General features: G+C 39.4%; 2 protein-coding genes across 2 annotated transcripts in view; both read right to left on the reverse strand.

Moving 5' to 3' along the window:
- LOC101850808 (protein CFAP20DC) overlaps positions 1-4,826 on the reverse strand; it is a 20,293-nt gene extending 15,467 nt beyond the window's left edge. The window contains exons 1-6 of the mRNA XM_013083702.2: positions 4,803-4,826; positions 4,114-4,197; positions 3,481-3,574; positions 2,520-2,592; positions 1,762-1,876; positions 959-1,115 (exon numbers count right to left, since the gene is read on the reverse strand). Of these exons, the coding sequence (XP_012939156.2) occupies positions 959-1,115; positions 1,762-1,876; positions 2,520-2,592; positions 3,481-3,574; positions 4,114-4,197; positions 4,803-4,826 (547 nt within the window). The remainder of the gene's footprint in view (positions 1-958; positions 1,116-1,761; positions 1,877-2,519; positions 2,593-3,480; positions 3,575-4,113; positions 4,198-4,802) is intronic.
- A 6,362-nt stretch (positions 4,827-11,188) lies between these two features.
- On the reverse strand, positions 11,189-16,711 carry LOC101851045 (peptide methionine sulfoxide reductase MsrB). Its single transcript, XM_035970308.1, has 6 exons — positions 16,694-16,711; positions 16,315-16,369; positions 15,351-15,469; positions 14,247-14,323; positions 12,789-12,933; positions 11,189-11,482 (listed from the first exon to the last, which is right to left on the reverse strand). Exons 2-6 carry the CDS (start codon positions 16,367-16,369, stop codon positions 11,354-11,356), a joined length of 525 nt encoding a protein of 174 aa, XP_035826201.1. The 5' UTR covers positions 16,694-16,711; the 3' UTR covers positions 11,189-11,353.
- Positions 16,712-17,618: the final 907 nt, after the last annotated feature.

Raw genomic sequence — 17,618 nt, forward strand, 5'->3', positions numbered from 1 at the left:
AAGAGAACAGGGAGGAGGGTGAGTATTGAGTGGAGGAGGAGAATGAGGGAAGAGAGAGAAAAGAAGGAAACGGAAAAATGAAAGGAAAGAAGGAGCTGTGGACATAGAAGTTGAATGAAGATGAGGAGGAAGGGGATGGGAGAGAGATGAAAATTAAAGTGAAGGAGGATGAGTGTAAGGCCAACCACTCCATGACCAGAAATAGGAGATTTTCTCAGAATCCTCCCTAAAAACCCGACTTTGGAGGAAAAAAATGGATTCTAAACAACCCCAGTATATAACAATACATTATGATCAGTCCACAGCATATAAACATGTGTATCGCGAACAAACGCACTGGAAAGAGGTGTATTTTCATGTCATTTATGATAACTCTTGCAAATGTAGCAAGTGAACCTGTGTATCTTCATGTTATTTACAATAAGTTGCATACAACAGTGGAAATGGAATTTTTAAAAAAAAGATTTCATGCAAATCCTATTAGGGTTCTTTGACAGCAACAAAAAAAAATCCATTCTCCGATTCTGTCGAAGTACTTATTAGGTATAGTATACGTGAACACAGTACCTTCATCAATTTCATACAAATCAAATCAGGACTCTTAGACAGTCAAAAAAAAATCAGAAGGCTCCAATTCTGTCAAAGTACCTATCAGGTGTGGTATACATGGCTCCAGTGTCTAAGGTAGCAGTGAGTTCAGACTCAAGTAATGTCAAGCAAGTGTCGGTGACACAGGGAACAGATAGGTGATCACTGGGGTGTGTCCTTGAGCAAGACACGACAACCCTAGCTCAAAATACAGGGCGCTACACAGTGGCGACCGGCAATGGCATGTTTGTAAAGTGTGTGTGTGTGTGTGTGTGTGTGTGTGTGTGTGTGTGTTTGCCACTGTAAACCAAATTGCCCTTCTGGGATCAATAAAAGTGTAATTTATTTTGTTTATTTATGAGCAGCGTACCGTCATCGTCAGTGGTGTCCAGGGGCTGGGACTTCATGGTGAACACCCGCCGCAACTTGCAGTTGGCAGAGACAGAGATCTGGTCCACGGCACGGAACGTCTGGCTGGTCCACGTCTCCCCAACTAGAGACACCATGTCCAGCACCAGATTCAGCCACTAGGGGGCGCACACAAATGTACACACGAACGTAAGGTCAGAGCCATGCAGCCAAACATACGGTCAATGTCAGCACACACACACAAACATACTCACAAACATATGATCAATATCTGCAAACACAAACATACACACAAACACAAGGTAAATATCTCAATCTTACCGTGAATTTGTGTGAATACTGATTTTTCATAAAAAGAGAAAATAAAATCATTTCTTTTTTAACAACCACAATTGCTCAAAGATTTAAGTAGAGGGTTCTTTATACATACCATAGGATCATGTGGCTTTGACCCTGCCTGTCAAGGTTGAGAGGGATACAACATCCCAGCAAACAGACAGAGGAATTGAACTCATGTTTTCTGAATGAGACACCAAAGTGGCGAACTGCTACACCACAGAAACCAGTGCTACCGCTAGAACAAGCACAAAAGGGGAGTTTTGTCCCCCCCTTTCCCCTTTTCCAGATAAGTCAAGCCTGCTTTAACGGCCACCTGTACAAACAACCACTTCAGACATCCCTCCTAGCCGGTTGTTTTTTTTCAAAATATTCTAATTCCCCTGTCCAAAATGTCCACCTGTCTACGACAACCATTTTTCTCCTCGCCCCTGGGCAGCCATCTTAAATATTTCCGACGACACTCACCACAGCCCTCTTGACGATGGTCAGCGGGACTTTGGCGTGCAGCGGCGTGACCTGTGTCTCCTTCAGCGAGGTGGACAGCACCAGTCTCCGCTTGTTGTTACTCAGGTCCGACACTCTGAAACACAGAAAACCATCCGCAACTTGTTCAATTGTACTAGGCCCACAAAGTAACATTTTTCAGAAGAGAGAAAAAAAACCTGCTTCATCTATTATATATTTGGCAACTTGGAAAGACGTGTCACTTTTCCCATAAAACTACGACAGCTACAGAGTTGAAAGTTGGCGGCAAGTACCTGCAAAAAGATAAATAAGTTCCCCCAAGATGGAGCCCCATTTTTTATTTATTCATTTCCTGAATTTAGAAAATTATATATGACAAAAAGTTCCCGTCCTTCTCTGGCCATTGTGATTATTCCACTGAGCAACGAAACAAATCTGCGTAGCTGTCCTTCATAGCGGAAGTGCCGGAAGTGATATTTCCGTGGGCGCATTTTGTTTTGAGAGTTTTTAGTTTTGTTTTAGTAGAGGTTTTACGGCGCTGGCAACTGCATAAGATCATATGAGCGCCAGAAGATTAGAGGTGTTACCAGAGAGTAACAAACATAAAAAAGAAGGAGGGGAGATAAGGACGATAGATGTTTGATAGGAAAGAAGGAGCAAACCACACCAGAGCACCCGTGAGGTTGAAAGTCAAAACAAGTGTGGTCTAGCCACAGACATGCAGCTACAGCTATCAGCACACAGCCAACAACACTTACCCCAGCTCAATGGAGAAGTCCGCCCCTTTAGCAATGTACACTTGGATGACCAGAAATCTCTGTATCAAGGTTACTGTGGAGAATAAATGACTTCACTTGTCTTTTTTTTTTTTTGCAACAGTTTAACACCACTTGCAACACAATAAGGTCATATAAGTGCTGAAGATTACAGGTGTTACAAGAGAGTAACAAACACAAAAAAAGGAGGAGCAGAGAGAAGGACGATAGATGTTTCATAGGAAAGAAGGAGAAAAACTACACCAGAGCACCCACCAACCACCCACTCACTTGTCTATGTTCGGACAAACTAACACACATGAGAGAGTTCATAGAACAAAGTGCAAAAGACAGAACACTCATGATCAGATACAAAGAAACAAGTGTATACATTGCTGTAAGTCCATATACCCTGCCTTGGCTTAATGGTGATCATCTTCATCACAAACACAGCACGACCTTTACCCAGGGTTGCCAACTGGCTACGAAAAAAAATCCTAAACTTTTCGGGCCCCGTGGAAATGTGCACATGGGAACTCAAAACTTATGGATTAGTTGGTCTCATATATCCAAAACAATATAACAGGGAACATGGGACTAAAGACTTACTACTACTCCATACTACACAAAACAGCGAAAACATGGGTAATCACAAAACATAAAGGTTTAACAGAAGCAAATTTTTTTTTTTAATATGAGAACAAAGAAAGCAATGGGTTAATCTTTACACTTTCCTTTTTTTACCCTTTACATTACCTTACACGCAAACATCTTTAATCTTTACTGCTATTAAATATTTGGTAGCAAAACTGCAATACCGAATGACTATATGTATACCACTTTGAATCTGTATTTTCTTCAAACAACAAAGATCCTGAAACACATTAAGTTTTTCTCAGCGCTGCACTTTTTGGACACATCATGTTTTGTCACAAAGCCCTTCAGACATACACACGGCACTCACAACTCTGTTTCTGATCCTTGGGCGACTGTAGCTTGGTGGTTGCTGGGGCTCCCTCCAGGGTATATACGTAACCTTTGACATCTTTCTCGTATGTCTGCGACGGGAAAATATAAAACAACATAGTAAGTAAATGGACGTATGAAAAATAAACAAAAATGACAGCCAAACTAATCATCGCCTTAGAACTTTTTTGTCCAAAGTGTACTCTATAATAGGTACACTTTTGGACAAAATAATTCTGAAGCGAAAAAATGGAAAACATGAATGAATGATCTAGTGAACAATCAGATGAAAACATAAATCAACAAATAGAGTTGAACATGCTGTAACAGCCACCTGTCCCAGACAATCGCTTGTACAAGCAAACACATCCAATCTCGTGTTTTTTCAACATTATTATGACATTGAGACGTCCACCAGAGACAATCACTCTTCTTCTTGACAATGGGTTTCCGTCTCGGACAATCTCGAATGAACAAACAAAGAAAGAAGCTGAAGTTTCATCCTTTTATTCGTCTAATCTCCTTTTAAAATTCTCACTCGCTACATTGGCCTGTCTTTCACTCAAACTTCCATCAAAAACAGGTCCGATCCACTACCTCAGGCGGGAAAGAAGATTGTATGGTTTCTTACTTTTTTAATTGACGAGCTTGACAGCTTCCAGTTGGCAGCTGAGTCCTTTCCTTGGGTGCTCAAAATCTCATAATACGGACCACCCTGAAAGAAAGAAGTCAGAGGTTGATTTTGATCAATTTAGAAAAGTCACAAAAGAAATACAGTCTACTATACACATGGTGAAATATACTGGATGATGTTTTGAAATCTTTTCACCATGTTCGAATTTTGCTACGTACACATTTTAAATTTTGTTTCGCTATGTACACGTTCCCCATGTGTGTCAGAATGAACAATTACGTCTTTTTTAACAGTTAGAAATTTTTCTTTCTTCACATCACAAAAGCCAACAAGTAAAAAAAGCCTATCGGAGGTGTCCGACACTAATCAGGTCTTCAGCAAATTAGGTCAGACACTTCTATCTTTTCCCTGAAATAATCCATAATAAAAATTATTTGTGATACTGCAATAAGTTAAAAACAACTTTATACACAATTTTTAACAAATCCTGGAAGATAACAAGAAAACAAGACCTCTTTTAAACATCTTCATTCTGACCAAACACTGCAGTCACTGTTTACTTTTCAAATAATTTGCCTCAAAAACACAATTATAGCAGTCTGTCTTTTACTGTTAAATTTAAATAAGATGGAAAAATGTTCTAATGAGCAAGCAGAAAACTCATTGATGAATTCATAATAACTTACTTGATATCCACTTTTGAACGACATTTTTCCAAGCACGCTGAGGCCCCGACTTAGGTCATTATGTACTCATCAGAGGGAGGAAGAATAACTCGACGACCTTTCACATTTAGGTAACTTCAAGAATCGTGGACAGCTTCTCCTGATGAAGTCCTGTTGTGAATCAGAAACAGATATATATTTAAACAACAATGGTATCTTATAAACCCGTTGCTCTTTGGAACAACATAAAAAGTCTGCTATTGTTCAAAAACAAACTCAAACCAGGAGAGGTACTGCGCTACAAGAACATGTAACACAAGGAGGGAGTAAATTTTAAGGTTCAAGTTTAAGTTGGAATGGATCTCCTCAATCCAACCATACCTCCCCCCCCCCCCTTGCCCTGAACACACGTGATGCATTTATATTACAATTATATGTTATGAATATTTACATTTTATGCACACACATTCACTTTAAGGTTGGTGTCCCTATGATTAACCAGAGCGGGTGGTTGGCAGATTCCTTGGTATGGTTTGCTTCTTCTTTCCAAATCAAACATCTATCGTCTTTATCTCCCCTCCTTCTTTTTTGTCTGTTACTCTCTTGTAACACCTCTAATCTTCGGCACTTATATATATGACCTTATTGTGTTATAAATGCCGTAAAACTTCTGCTAAATCAAAGAAAGATTGGTGCTTTTTCGGTAGTTCCCACCCCCCTTATTTGAGCCTGACCTACATCTAGATTCTAGATCTATACGTTTGATTCGCGGTGAGCTAAGATATCAAACCTAACAACAGCAAAACATTAAATTGTGGTAAAATTCAGGGGGGCATGCCCCCCCTGAAACCCCCCTACTCTTGGGGCCAAAACCCGTGAATAACAATTGCGGGGTGGGAACTACTCAAAAAGCGCCGAAAGATTAACCTGATGTACATTAGTATCACAACGAAATTTTGCACCCTCTCAAATTCGAGTTCATATATATAGAGGGGTTAGGGGAGGGGATCCTCTACAGTACAGTCTAATATAAGTCTGCACGACTGCGCTTTGGCTTTGGCTTTATAATCCTGTTGCCAAAATCTGAAACTGCAGAGTCAATTAATTCAATTACAGTATTATCACCCCGGAGTAACCCAAATACTTAATCCCTTTTATTTAGAGGCGATTTTGTAGTTTCGTTCGTTAAAGTCTAAAAAAATATGGAGGTGGGGGGGTTCAGGGGGGCATGCCCCCCTGAATTTTATCCTAATTTGATGTTTTGCAGTTAGGTTGCATCCCTGCTCTTTGTGTAGCCTAATTCAAATAGTAGTATATATGGTCTTCAAGACTTCTGGATTTCTTCTGTGAATGTAAACAAATGGATCGTGGACTTTAACGAACGGAACTACAAGATCACCTATTTAGACTTACAAAGTAATTATGGGGCTAGGAATTTTTACGTGATTTTAAACGTTGTCAACTTTTGAATCTTTATCAGTTATCCGATTTATCAGTTTGTTTTGTGATCTCTCCCCACTCTCTTTACTCTTTACTCGTTGTATCATTGCATGCGTAGTGGATGAAAGGAAAATTTAACACTCATTGATTCATCACTTTCATTTTCTTTACAGTCGTTTTCGTCAACTGCCAAACCATAATGCTGGGACGGCACCAACTTACGACAACTACTTTCCAAATCTGTGTGGGGCAAGAGTGATTACAATGGTATCTGGCTTGGCAAGCTTCGCACTTTTATTATTGTGTTGCTAGACTCTCTTTGGTCATTTCCTGAGGGGAAGTAATTCTTGCACTACAATGTCTTATTTTCACCATTTCGCTTTTTTCTTTATCGTACTAATTCAATCATATTCAGGCTATTGATGGTTATAGGGGGGACATTATTATGTAAAAAGTCATGAGAAATTACTTCTGTATGTCAGCAGTAGGTTTGTTGAGGGGAATACAAACACTCATCTTAATTTACACTGTTTTGGTTTTCAGAAAGAGCCACAAGATTTAGGAAGATCTACCTTTACACCCTCCCCCCCCCCCCAGCTTGGTACTACACAATTATATCGTTATCACTCTTAGAATTAAAGTACATGAGAGAGGAAATCATTCTTGTATAGTTTGAAATGTGTCCAAGATTTGATGAAGAGGAAGATGTCATCTTTTAGTTTTAGAGCTCCAGAAGGAGGTTCCTCTTCGTCCGTCGTCAGTGTCATCAGCAAGATCTCAGTTTCAAATCATACATGGGTAGATGTTTCTTATTGTGGAGGTGAGAAGCATGTAGGCCTATTTGCTAGCTGTCCTCTAATGATAATGACAGTAATAAAGGATCACTTTTATTTTTATTCTTCTTTAAAAATGCTCAGTGTGCTTGATACCTAAGATAACATGGACAGGTCCACATCTATAAAGAAAATTATGAATAAGCATGGTTCTCACTCTCTCTATTTCATATTCTTCATTTCTTTGTTCCTCTCCCTACTCAACAGTGTCTGCGGTGTAGTAGTTAGGTGCTTTGCTGTCCCTTGCAGTAGACATAAGTTTGATTCCATGAAAGTGGGGAGAATTTTTATCAAGTACTCTGCATCTTTCTGCTGGGATGTTGTATCCTTCTCAGCGTGGGTTGGCTCTAGGAAGCAGGGTTGGAAACCTGCATTTTAAATTGATCTAAATTGTGTTGATGGAGATGTTAAAAACACCTACATCATTTTTTTCTCTTTCTCTCTCTTTTTTCACACACATCTCTTTCTTTCTCTCTCTCTCTCTCTCTCGCTCTCTCTCTCTCACATACACACACACACTCACCGCAGACTTCTCTCACACCCATACACACACGGTCACACTCACCACAAACTTTGTGCTGTTACATACACATTAACCCTTATAAAGATATACATGAATAGCCTTCGCCCTTCCAAACTAACAATGGTTTTCAAAACCTTGCTAACAAACTCGCCTCACTTTGAAGCCTTGGTCTTTTAGTCCACACCAATGGATGTTATAGTTAACTAAATACTGTTGCCCATAGTCACCATAATTTCATCATCTGCGAGACCTGAAACAGACATCGGTGATCATGGTCCTCCATTCATTTATTCGCTCAGATGCTCTCAACAAATCCTATTTAATTTTGACTTGGTGTTTCTGGGTCGACCCCTGTCTCGTTTGCCTTCTATTTTCCCAGTGAGAGCAAGGCGTTCAAAGTCGAGTCGAGTCAGGAGCCTTAGAAGCTGCATTTTGTTGTTTCCTAATCGTGCTCATTACTATTATTACTAGTGAGCAGCCCACGGGTGCTTCTTTCACTACTTCCTCATTTGATTTCTTTTCTGTCCATGAAATTCTCAATGTCCTTAAACACCACATTTCTGTTGACTTCGATTTCATAGTTCATGGATGAAAATCTAACTTTAAAAGATAATTTTACAGAGACTGCTTTATTTTAGCTTTAGTAAGAGTTTCACGGTACTTGCAACACAAGTATAAGTGCCGAAGATTAGAGGTGTTATACAAGAGAGTAACAAACATAAAAAGAAGGAGGGGAGATAAGGACAACAGATGTTCGATAGGAAAGAAGGAGCAAACCACACCAGAGCACCCGCCAAACACCCACCATGCTTCCATGATCTATGTGCTGTGATGTAAAATGTAACAGTTGACCCAACGGTCTGTCGGTACATGTGTGCTGTAGGCTTAGGGGAAAAGGACTCAAATGGCCATGTTGAAGTTTATTATTATTTATCTGGCATTTTCTTAGATGCCTGCACCTTGTCACAAAGTGGGTGAAATCAAGGAAGAAGATTTAGTAAACTGGACGTCAAAGCAGACAAGCATAGGATGAAAGTTCAAGTTCAATAGGTATGTAAGTGTTAGTCTTAGTTTTAGTAAAGGTTTTACGGCTCTCGATACTGCAAAAGGTCTTATGATGAGTGCCAAGTATGCAAGTGTGGATGGGGGCAGGGAAGATTGTTTGTTTTTCTCTCACTCTTCCAGTCAGGACAAATAATATATCCATCTCAGTTGTGTACCCCACCCGTTAACCAAGCACAGTCTAGTACGTACAAAGTGTAGCAATATCAACAGAATATGCTGAAATCTTTTCCTCATTGACAAATGTCGCCGTTTACATGTTTCGAAATTAGAGAAAAATTTAAGAAAAAAATTTGCGACCTGAAAATCCGTTGGCTATGTGCATATTTCAATGTCTCTGCTAGACCGTATTTCTGCTGTTGAAATGACCATTTTTTTCGTTAACACTAAGAGTCACTTAAACTTCTAAGACTTTAAGATTTTCAGCTCTACTTTCAAACCACAAAAAGAAAGTCATTGTAAACTTATTCATGTTTCACACTGAACAAAGAATCCAACACACAAACATGAAAGAACAAAACACATTGTTCATCAAACACAAGAACACAGGGCATGCATCTCTTCATGGCATTTATTCAGAAACTAAATCATTTGTGAGGCAGTGAGGTGGAATCAGGCTCTCGTCAATTTTTGGGCATATTGAGTTATTGGTATCATCTTAACGCTTGTTCATTTGTCTTGCTTTCAATGAAAAAATTACCCATCCATCTTCAATAGAAGTGGAGATATTTTGGATTGAAGGAGGTGGGGTCACCTGATTTAAGAGGTAAAATTGCAAGAAAATGGCCGCCAAAGCTTGGTAAATTCCAAAGCTGGAGAGTCCATGGAAACTGTAAATTTATATTTTTGTGCCTTTAATCAACGTTTTCGGTGAAATCCTCAAAGTAATGTGTTTTTAAATGGACATAAAAGGTGTTGAGCCAAAAAACAAAAATTTGATAAAAATAGCTATGCAGGGAGAAAACTGCTGTTTTCTTCGATTTCATTATTTTGACGAGAGCCTGATTCCACCACACTGCCTCACATTTCTTCATACATTTTTATTCATATTGTGAAATCTGCAATGAACAATGTCATTTGGCACACAAGTATCGCACTAGATTATTCAGTATTTATGGCAGTATTGTATGCTGTAGACAGATATTTCTTTTGGTGCACCATATCCTCTATGTGTTTGAGCAGAGAAAGAACTGCATTATCCACAAACTCCAAGCAAGAGTTTTATGCTCAACACTCTGGTCTCAATGCAGATCTTTTCTCCTGGAAACAATTTTTTTTAAAATGAAAATAAACCACTTTCTACCTGAGTTTAAAGTAGGAAAACAGGAATGTGACACTGCAGAGAAGCCAGCTGGAAAACCAAAATTCTACCATTAAGAACAAGAGGCATGGTTTGAAGCCCCGTTCAAAACTACAGCAACAACAATTGCTGCCGACATGAAGACAATAAAGCAATATACTTACCTACTATGAGCACCATTAAAATCTGTCTACAATGACCGGAAGTTGCTAAACTTCTGCCTACATTCTCCCTCCACCCCTCCCCAGCTTGGTGAATTAAAACAATAATCAACACACTGCCACAAATAATGTATCTTTTTTTTATAAGAACACAAATGAATATATTCTGAACCATGCTTTATAACAAAAACTTTGTATATATACACAGAAACAAAATATCTTTCATAAAAATACTGGTAAACCAGAGAAAATGTTTTGGCCTAAAAAAAAAGACCCCTGAAATTTTCCATCAGCCAAACACCCCAGCACCACCATTTTTTTCATACTTCAAAAGTTCATAACCTATGAAGAACCAATACAAATAAGGGATTGACGCTGGCACACTTTTTAATAATTTCTGAAAATTCTCCAAGACCCTGAAAAAGATTAGACGATGGCATTATCTACAGGCCTATGATCTGGACACATGGGCAAAGCCACTAAAACTTGCATGCCATCTCAGCGCTGAGTGAGAATTGACTTTATTGCATCTCTGCTTTCCGAATAAAGAGAAATCTAGTTATTGACCTGCACAAATTAGTTGTGTGCTCATCTACATTACTGTATTACATACAATCTACATACCTGGTCTTGATTGTAATCAGGACCAGGGTTCTGCGACTTGATTTTCCTCCCATTATTGCTTGGGGTCAGGGTTCAGCAAGTCAGTAACAAGAATCAACACGAGGGTCATGACACCACAAGCAAAAAAAACAGTGTGTCATCAAATCTGTATAGCTCAGGGGGCAACTGGATTAGCAACAACAACAAAAACGTCTGCATTGTGAGCATAGGTACGTTAATATCTTCTTTGATATTTTTCTGAAATGTTCATGGATATACAATAAATAACCAACAAGTTGTCGCCTCAGAACTATTTTGTCCAAAGTGCCTCTTTACTTAACCCTAGCATGTTTTACTATCGTATCCATACAACACGGGGAACTCTATGCCACCACTTCCAAGAGGAAATTTACTCGTTAATCCGATCCGTACGCTTTGCACAGCAGTCTGTCAACATGATTTTTGGAGAAATACTGAAAGTTTCAAAGAGATTATCGTGCTAGAAATATTCTAAAATGTGAAGAATACAACCCAGGGGGTACAAAATGACCCCAGGGCGTACTGAAAGGGTTAAGTACACTTTGGGCAAAATAGTTCTGAGGCGACGAAGTGTCAGCCCAAATATTTCAGTTGGGTCAGATTTTGCTGGGTCACAACTCGTCCTTCGAGTCCTTGTCCCCCCGAGCTGGCTTAAACTTGAGGCACACACTGTTGATGCAGTAGCGGAGGCCGGTGGGTCGCGGCCCGTCGTTGAATACGTGGCCCAGGTGGGCGTCACACTGAGGAGCAAACACGATTCACTTTGAGCTACTGAGTTCTGAGTATTGAGAAGAACATCAATTCCATAACAACAGACATTTAGTGCTGGAAACAAGCAGGATGGACAGCAAAAGCAAAGAAGTAGGACCTACATGGAGCACCCTCAAACCACTCAAACAACACTAATTACTTTTGTAGACTATTTTAGAATTTCAAGTAACTATTTGTTGTTTGTTTAAAGTAAAGAAAGGCTCATCCACACCAAAAAATAAAAGACAAGGGCTACATATTCAGCAATAAGACAATGTTCCGTGTCTTCAGGTAAGTTCACAAAATCAAGGAATAGGTATCTTACAGGTTTATGATTCAACAAAGACATTTGAGGCTATTGCAATATTTCATGTTAAAATGATTTCCTTGTTTTACGAGTACAAAAAAATGATGGCCTAGTGTGTGTCTTTAAGTCCTGCATTCAACAGAGAACAAGGCTGAGAGAACTGATTATGTGAAGAATAACACAAATCTAGACATCATATTAATTAAGTACAGAGAAGCACCCTTAACCTTTAAACCCTAGCAGAGGCACATAAAATTGCCCATTTGCTTAGCCACCGATACACCGGTGAGCAAGACCTTATCGTATCGTGGGATGTTTCGTTGAGCCACCACCTGCTGGGCTGATTGGCGTACAAAGGTGGGATTCTGGCAGTAACGTACAGCTAGGCTGTTCTATTATTTGCATGCAAAGTTTCAAGTCGCTATCTTTATAGTTTTTAGAATATAAGCAATCACACTTAGTCGCTTTTAAGGACAAGCAGGCTAACCCAGATTTCGGGGCTTTTCAGAAATCTTGACATACACCAAAAATGGGCATTGCCCTACCTAGGAGAAGTTTGGTTTCATTGGAGTGTATATTTGTTCGGTTATAGAGAAAACTCTCCTTGTCTTTTAAAGAAACTGAACAAGGGGCCAAAACTTTACCTTCGATTTTCTCAAAACAGCATTTTTGGGATAGTCTCCTTGTGCTTAAAAGCGACGACTTAATATATCAAATATAGGCATGAATCACTCTGGAGCTCTAGACAGAGGCACACGGTACCCTCAGGAGGTCAGGGTGCAAAGTGTTAAACTGAAATCTACGGGTCCACCAAATTTTCTTTGGTTTAGTTGTGTTTTCAGTTTAGAGAAATTGTGCAAAAAGCTGAGAGAAAAATCAGGAACTTCATTTTGTCTCAGTTTTACCGCCATTATTTGATTGGGATTAGCGGTATTTGGTTTGAGTGGACTCCCCTGTATGACTGAGTGCGGAGCCAATGAGAGCATTACCTTTCCACACAACACTTCGGTGCGCATCATCCCGTGGCTTCTGTCGGTGTGAGTTCCCACGGCTGGCAGCTCCTCGTCGTCTTTGTCCTTCACAACATCATAAAACGAAGGCCAGCCTGAGCCAGAGTCAAACTTTGTAGACGAGCTGAAAGGGAAATCAAGTTAAAAATTTTAAGTTAAAAGATGAGGTGCTTACTACTCCACTCATTTAAAATTGAGATTTTTTTGCCCAACAAGCGGAGAGGACTGAGTTTTCTGGGGTATTTTAACTTACTTTACTTTTACTTTACTTTTCCGATCCAACGGCCATTTGGGTTCTAGCCCTTTGGTCTGTCGATATGGCAAAGAATTTATAGGTTTAGGGTATTTTAAAAAATCACAGAGACAAAACTATTTACCCAATGTAGATGAGACTTTCTACAGTGAAAGATTAGAACCTACCAAAAAAAACCCAAAGAATGAAATATTTATATTGACTCCTTTTTCTTACTAATGAACTTTCGTCGCCTGCTACTGTGATTTTTTTTTTTATGAAAAAGTGGCCAATTCAACAATGTGCTACAAATAATGACAATTTCTTCCAACTCTCCTTTAAAAAAAGCACTTTCTCACGTTCAAATGCTTCAAGCACATTCAATTAGTTGTTCACGTCTTGGGGTCATTTTCACCTCACCGGCACTAGTTTAACTCGTAAAATTCCTCATGAACGCAACTTGTCGCATTTTCTAGATTCTGGGACAGTGAATTTTAATTCTCAACACAACTTTAAGGAAAAATGTTAGTGAAATGGATTCTAAAGACATGGAAGTGGACATTCGCACAATGTTTTATCATTGAGCCCAATTTGTTTAAGGTCAGCTGAATATTTCAGAATACTTCCTGATGATCTGTCATGCAAAAGAGAAAAATCTAGTGAATGATATTCTGTTTGTAAGTGAAAAATTAAAAAAACAGAAAACACCAACATGCATGCAGCAATTCATTAACACATCTTTTTGTCTCTATCAGAGCTGCCAACCCCACCAGCCACAAAAGTGTAAGATCTAAGCTTTAAAAAAGTGTAAGACTGTAAAAAAAAGGGTACAAATATCACTATTTCAACACGCGCAATTAAAACTCTCACAAAAATTGAAAGAAAAGCCAACTCGCAACACGAACTCGGCGGAAGTAGGCCGAAACAAAACTAAGACGGTGTGTGTGTGTCTTTGTCCAATAGTACATTTGCTGTCATAGGGGCCTATTAATAATAGATTGGACCGCTAGCTGTAGCGAATCGGTGAGGCAAACGGAGCAAGATTTTGTTTCGACAATCGATCGGATCCAGCCGAAAGTTGTACAATTCAGCACAGTGGTGTAAAATCTTATGATCTCCGAAAAAACTTACAAAATGCTTTTTTGGCATACGGTTGGCAGCTATGCTCTATCACGAAAGTTCCCCCACCCAAAGGCTTGACTTACTTGAATAAGTCGACACCACAACAGGCACACTGGTAAACCCCTTTGCCCTTGTTCTCCAGCAGCTCTCCCGTCCACGCCTGGCAAGAACAAGAAACACTTGATACAATTCTCTCAACATTTCAATTAATTTAATCCGAAGAAAATGTGAATACGGTACTACAAGATAACAGAAAGTGAAAGCAAAGTTTTGACAAAGGTCTCATTATATAAACATTTCCAAATATAGGCTTAATCAGTATTATCAGTAGTAATCTTTACAAAAAATTGTTAGCTCAGATATACACTTGCTCACAGATTCTACATAAAGTTTAGTATCTCAGCTATATATATACAGTCGAACCTGCGAGTGAAGGTGACCCGTGTGTTTGTTTTAACATTTTAACATGGCACTCGGTCTTCCTCGTTTGATACATTTCGTTTTATTGTCACCCTAGTGCAAAATCAGCAACAGAATAAAAATAACAAATGAAATACAAACCAACAAAAACAAAAACAACAACAATGAGGCTACTTTCGATTGGGACTTCAGATGGGAATGGCTTGTTTTCTTCATCTTGATCAGTCCTGCCTAAGACGGCTACCTGTCTTATACGACCACTTTTCTCCTTGACAATGGCTGGCCGTCTTACACATGTTTGACTGTATAACTATGTGCCATCAGGTCTCAATCCAGAAAACTGACTACACACTGAAGGATTCCATGATTGTACAGTCAGAACTGTCTAAGATGGCCAACTATACTCTATTGTTAAGGAGAAAATGGTAGTCTTAGACAGGTGGACACAGTACACAGTAGAATACAGTCACAGATACACAGAAGTCTCGAAATCACGCATCCATTGAACTGTGCCTGCGGTCCCGGGTTTTTTCTTTTTCTTTTTCTTTGTAAGATATCCCTTAAACTACGGATTCCTCGAAGTACCAAGGCGGGTCCCGATGAATTCGAACTATCCGTATATAATGTATTTTTTAAAAACAAAAAAAGCTGGGGATGGGGAGGGGAGGGGAATGGGAAGAGGCTGTTTGTACAGGTGGTTGTCTTTTTTACAGTTGGTTGTAAGAGCAGGTCCAATACAATATATGTGCTAAAACAGATAACGTTACCCTCTCTGTCCCATGCCGCCGGCACACATCATACTGTGCAGGTGTCAGTTTGGCTCTCCACTCCTCATCTGTGAGAACGACTTTGTTGGCTCTCTCACCACCCACTGTGTCAGGAATCCCTGGGGTCATAAAACAGAGGAACATGATGGAACTTTTATCAGGAGACAAATACATGGAGTTTTCTTTTTAGTCATAGTACTACTTTTGTGATGTCAGAAAAACGTCATGACAATGTCATGTGATACACAACAATTTACAACAAAGTGCACAATCATGTCACATGATAAAATATATGCTGGACATAAAGCCACTCGATACATCAATATAGAACAATTCATAGTCAGTGCAATTTTCAACTTTCATGTATAAGGTCTTTGAACAACTGCAGCGTGGAGTGTAAATTATGGAAGGTCAAATTGGCATACTATACCATGGTCCTGTGTCAGAAATGGGTTTCTTATACTTTAGCCTTTAATTATTTTGAAAATGTGTGTGTGTGTGTGTGTGTGTGAGTGTGTGTGTGTGTGTGTGTGTGTGTGTGTTTGTGTGTGTGTGTGTGTGTGTGGTGTGCATGTGTGTGCCTGTAAGTGTGAGTGTGTGTGTGTGTGTGTGTGTGTGTGCGTGTGTGTGTGTGTGTGTGAAAACTGTTCATATGCATTTATGTAAAGCACCTAGAGCTGTGATCACAAAGGAGGGTGCTAATACAGAAATGATCTAGATCTACATTCATTATTAAATTGTCGAGACTGATATTTTTTTTCCAAGAAAAAGAGAACATGTTTTTTTCAAGACTGAAAAGAACAAAAAGTTTAACCTCAAACTCTTGCCTAAATTATAGCAGCCAAGATTATCGTTGGCTTTCTTAGATTAGAGAGGAAGTTAGAAATGCATTCAACTTAATTTAAGCTCTCTAGCGTACTTGGTCAGAACCCATAGTAAAAATTGGGAGATAATTTGAACTTACGCTGGCAGTGACTGGCAATGACGGAAAGACCTAACAAGATAAAAATGACTTGCATCTGAAAGGCAAGAATAAAATCAAGTAGATTTTTCAATGTGTATCATTGTATCCTACCACAGATATAAGAGCAGCAAGTTAAAGGGCCATAATATTGTTTAAGACCAAGACTCAACAGGCAGGATGGACAATACCTGGAACTTCCCGACTTCTGTACTAGATCTATAAAACTAATTCACTGTCACTGAACTATACTATTATGAAATACTAGATCTATAGCTCAAGGTGTTATTCATGGACCACTCACTTATGTGCTTTACCATCAATCAGACAAAACACACATACACACAGTCAAAACTAACAGTAACAGGACAAGTAAACATACCGGATTGTGTGTCTCCCATTCTTCTAAAGAAAGATAAGTAGGCAACTGGTTGGTTGAAGTTGATGAAACGGCAGCAGTGCTGGCGCTAGTCTAGTTTTGTTGCACCTGTTGCAACCCTGAACAACCGATAATATAGATCTTGACCTAATGCTATCAGTAGACTTAAGTATTGGCGTTCTTGAGACACTTAAAAACTTAGCTAAATGACGAAGCATTTCAGGAACTAAGGTCTGCGTACTCACTTTTATGGTTTGTTTAGATCTACATTTTATGTAAATGTAACGTATGTTATGTTACGAAATATCTTACAAAATCAAAGCAGCAGTCAGCAGTCAGCAGTCAGCAGTCGATGAAATCAATGCACCTGCGCACAAGACTGTTCCCAATGACGCGAGGTGTTAAATAAAGGGATTGAACTGCGTAATAATAGAAGAAAGAGGTATAGAAATACCTCTGGTTACATCCCTTCTCCAAAGTGTTTATAAAAATTTTAATTATAATTGTAAAACCGTAAAATCGTCCTTCGCTTCTTGTTTTTTTCTCGACACCAACATAGCTCCAAGATCGTCCAAAATTTTGTTCCAGCAGGCAGTCACTGAATGAGTTCAGCTTTCTGGAATAGGAGTAGGAGTTGGGTATATATATAGAATTTTACATGAGTTGGCCTACGCCCCCCCCTCTCTCTCTCTCTCTCTCTCTTTGTTCTCTCTCTCTCTCTCTCTCTCTCTGTCTCTCTCTCTCTCTCTGTCTCTGTCTCTCTCTGTCTCTCTCTGTCTCTCTCTCTGTCCCCTCTCTCTCTGTCTCTCTCTCTGTCCTCTCTCTCTCTATCTCTCTCTATCTCTCTCTCTCTCTCTCTCTTTCTCTCTCTCTCTCTCTCTCTCTCTCTCTCTCTCTCTCCCTCTCTCTCACGTAAAAATTAACAAGT

The sequence above is a fragment of the Aplysia californica genome, unplaced genomic scaffold (genome assembly GCF_000002075.1).
Source record: "Aplysia californica isolate F4 #8 unplaced genomic scaffold, AplCal3.0 scaffold00250, whole genome shotgun sequence".
NCBI lineage: Eukaryota > Metazoa > Mollusca > Gastropoda > Aplysiida > Aplysiidae > Aplysia > Aplysia californica.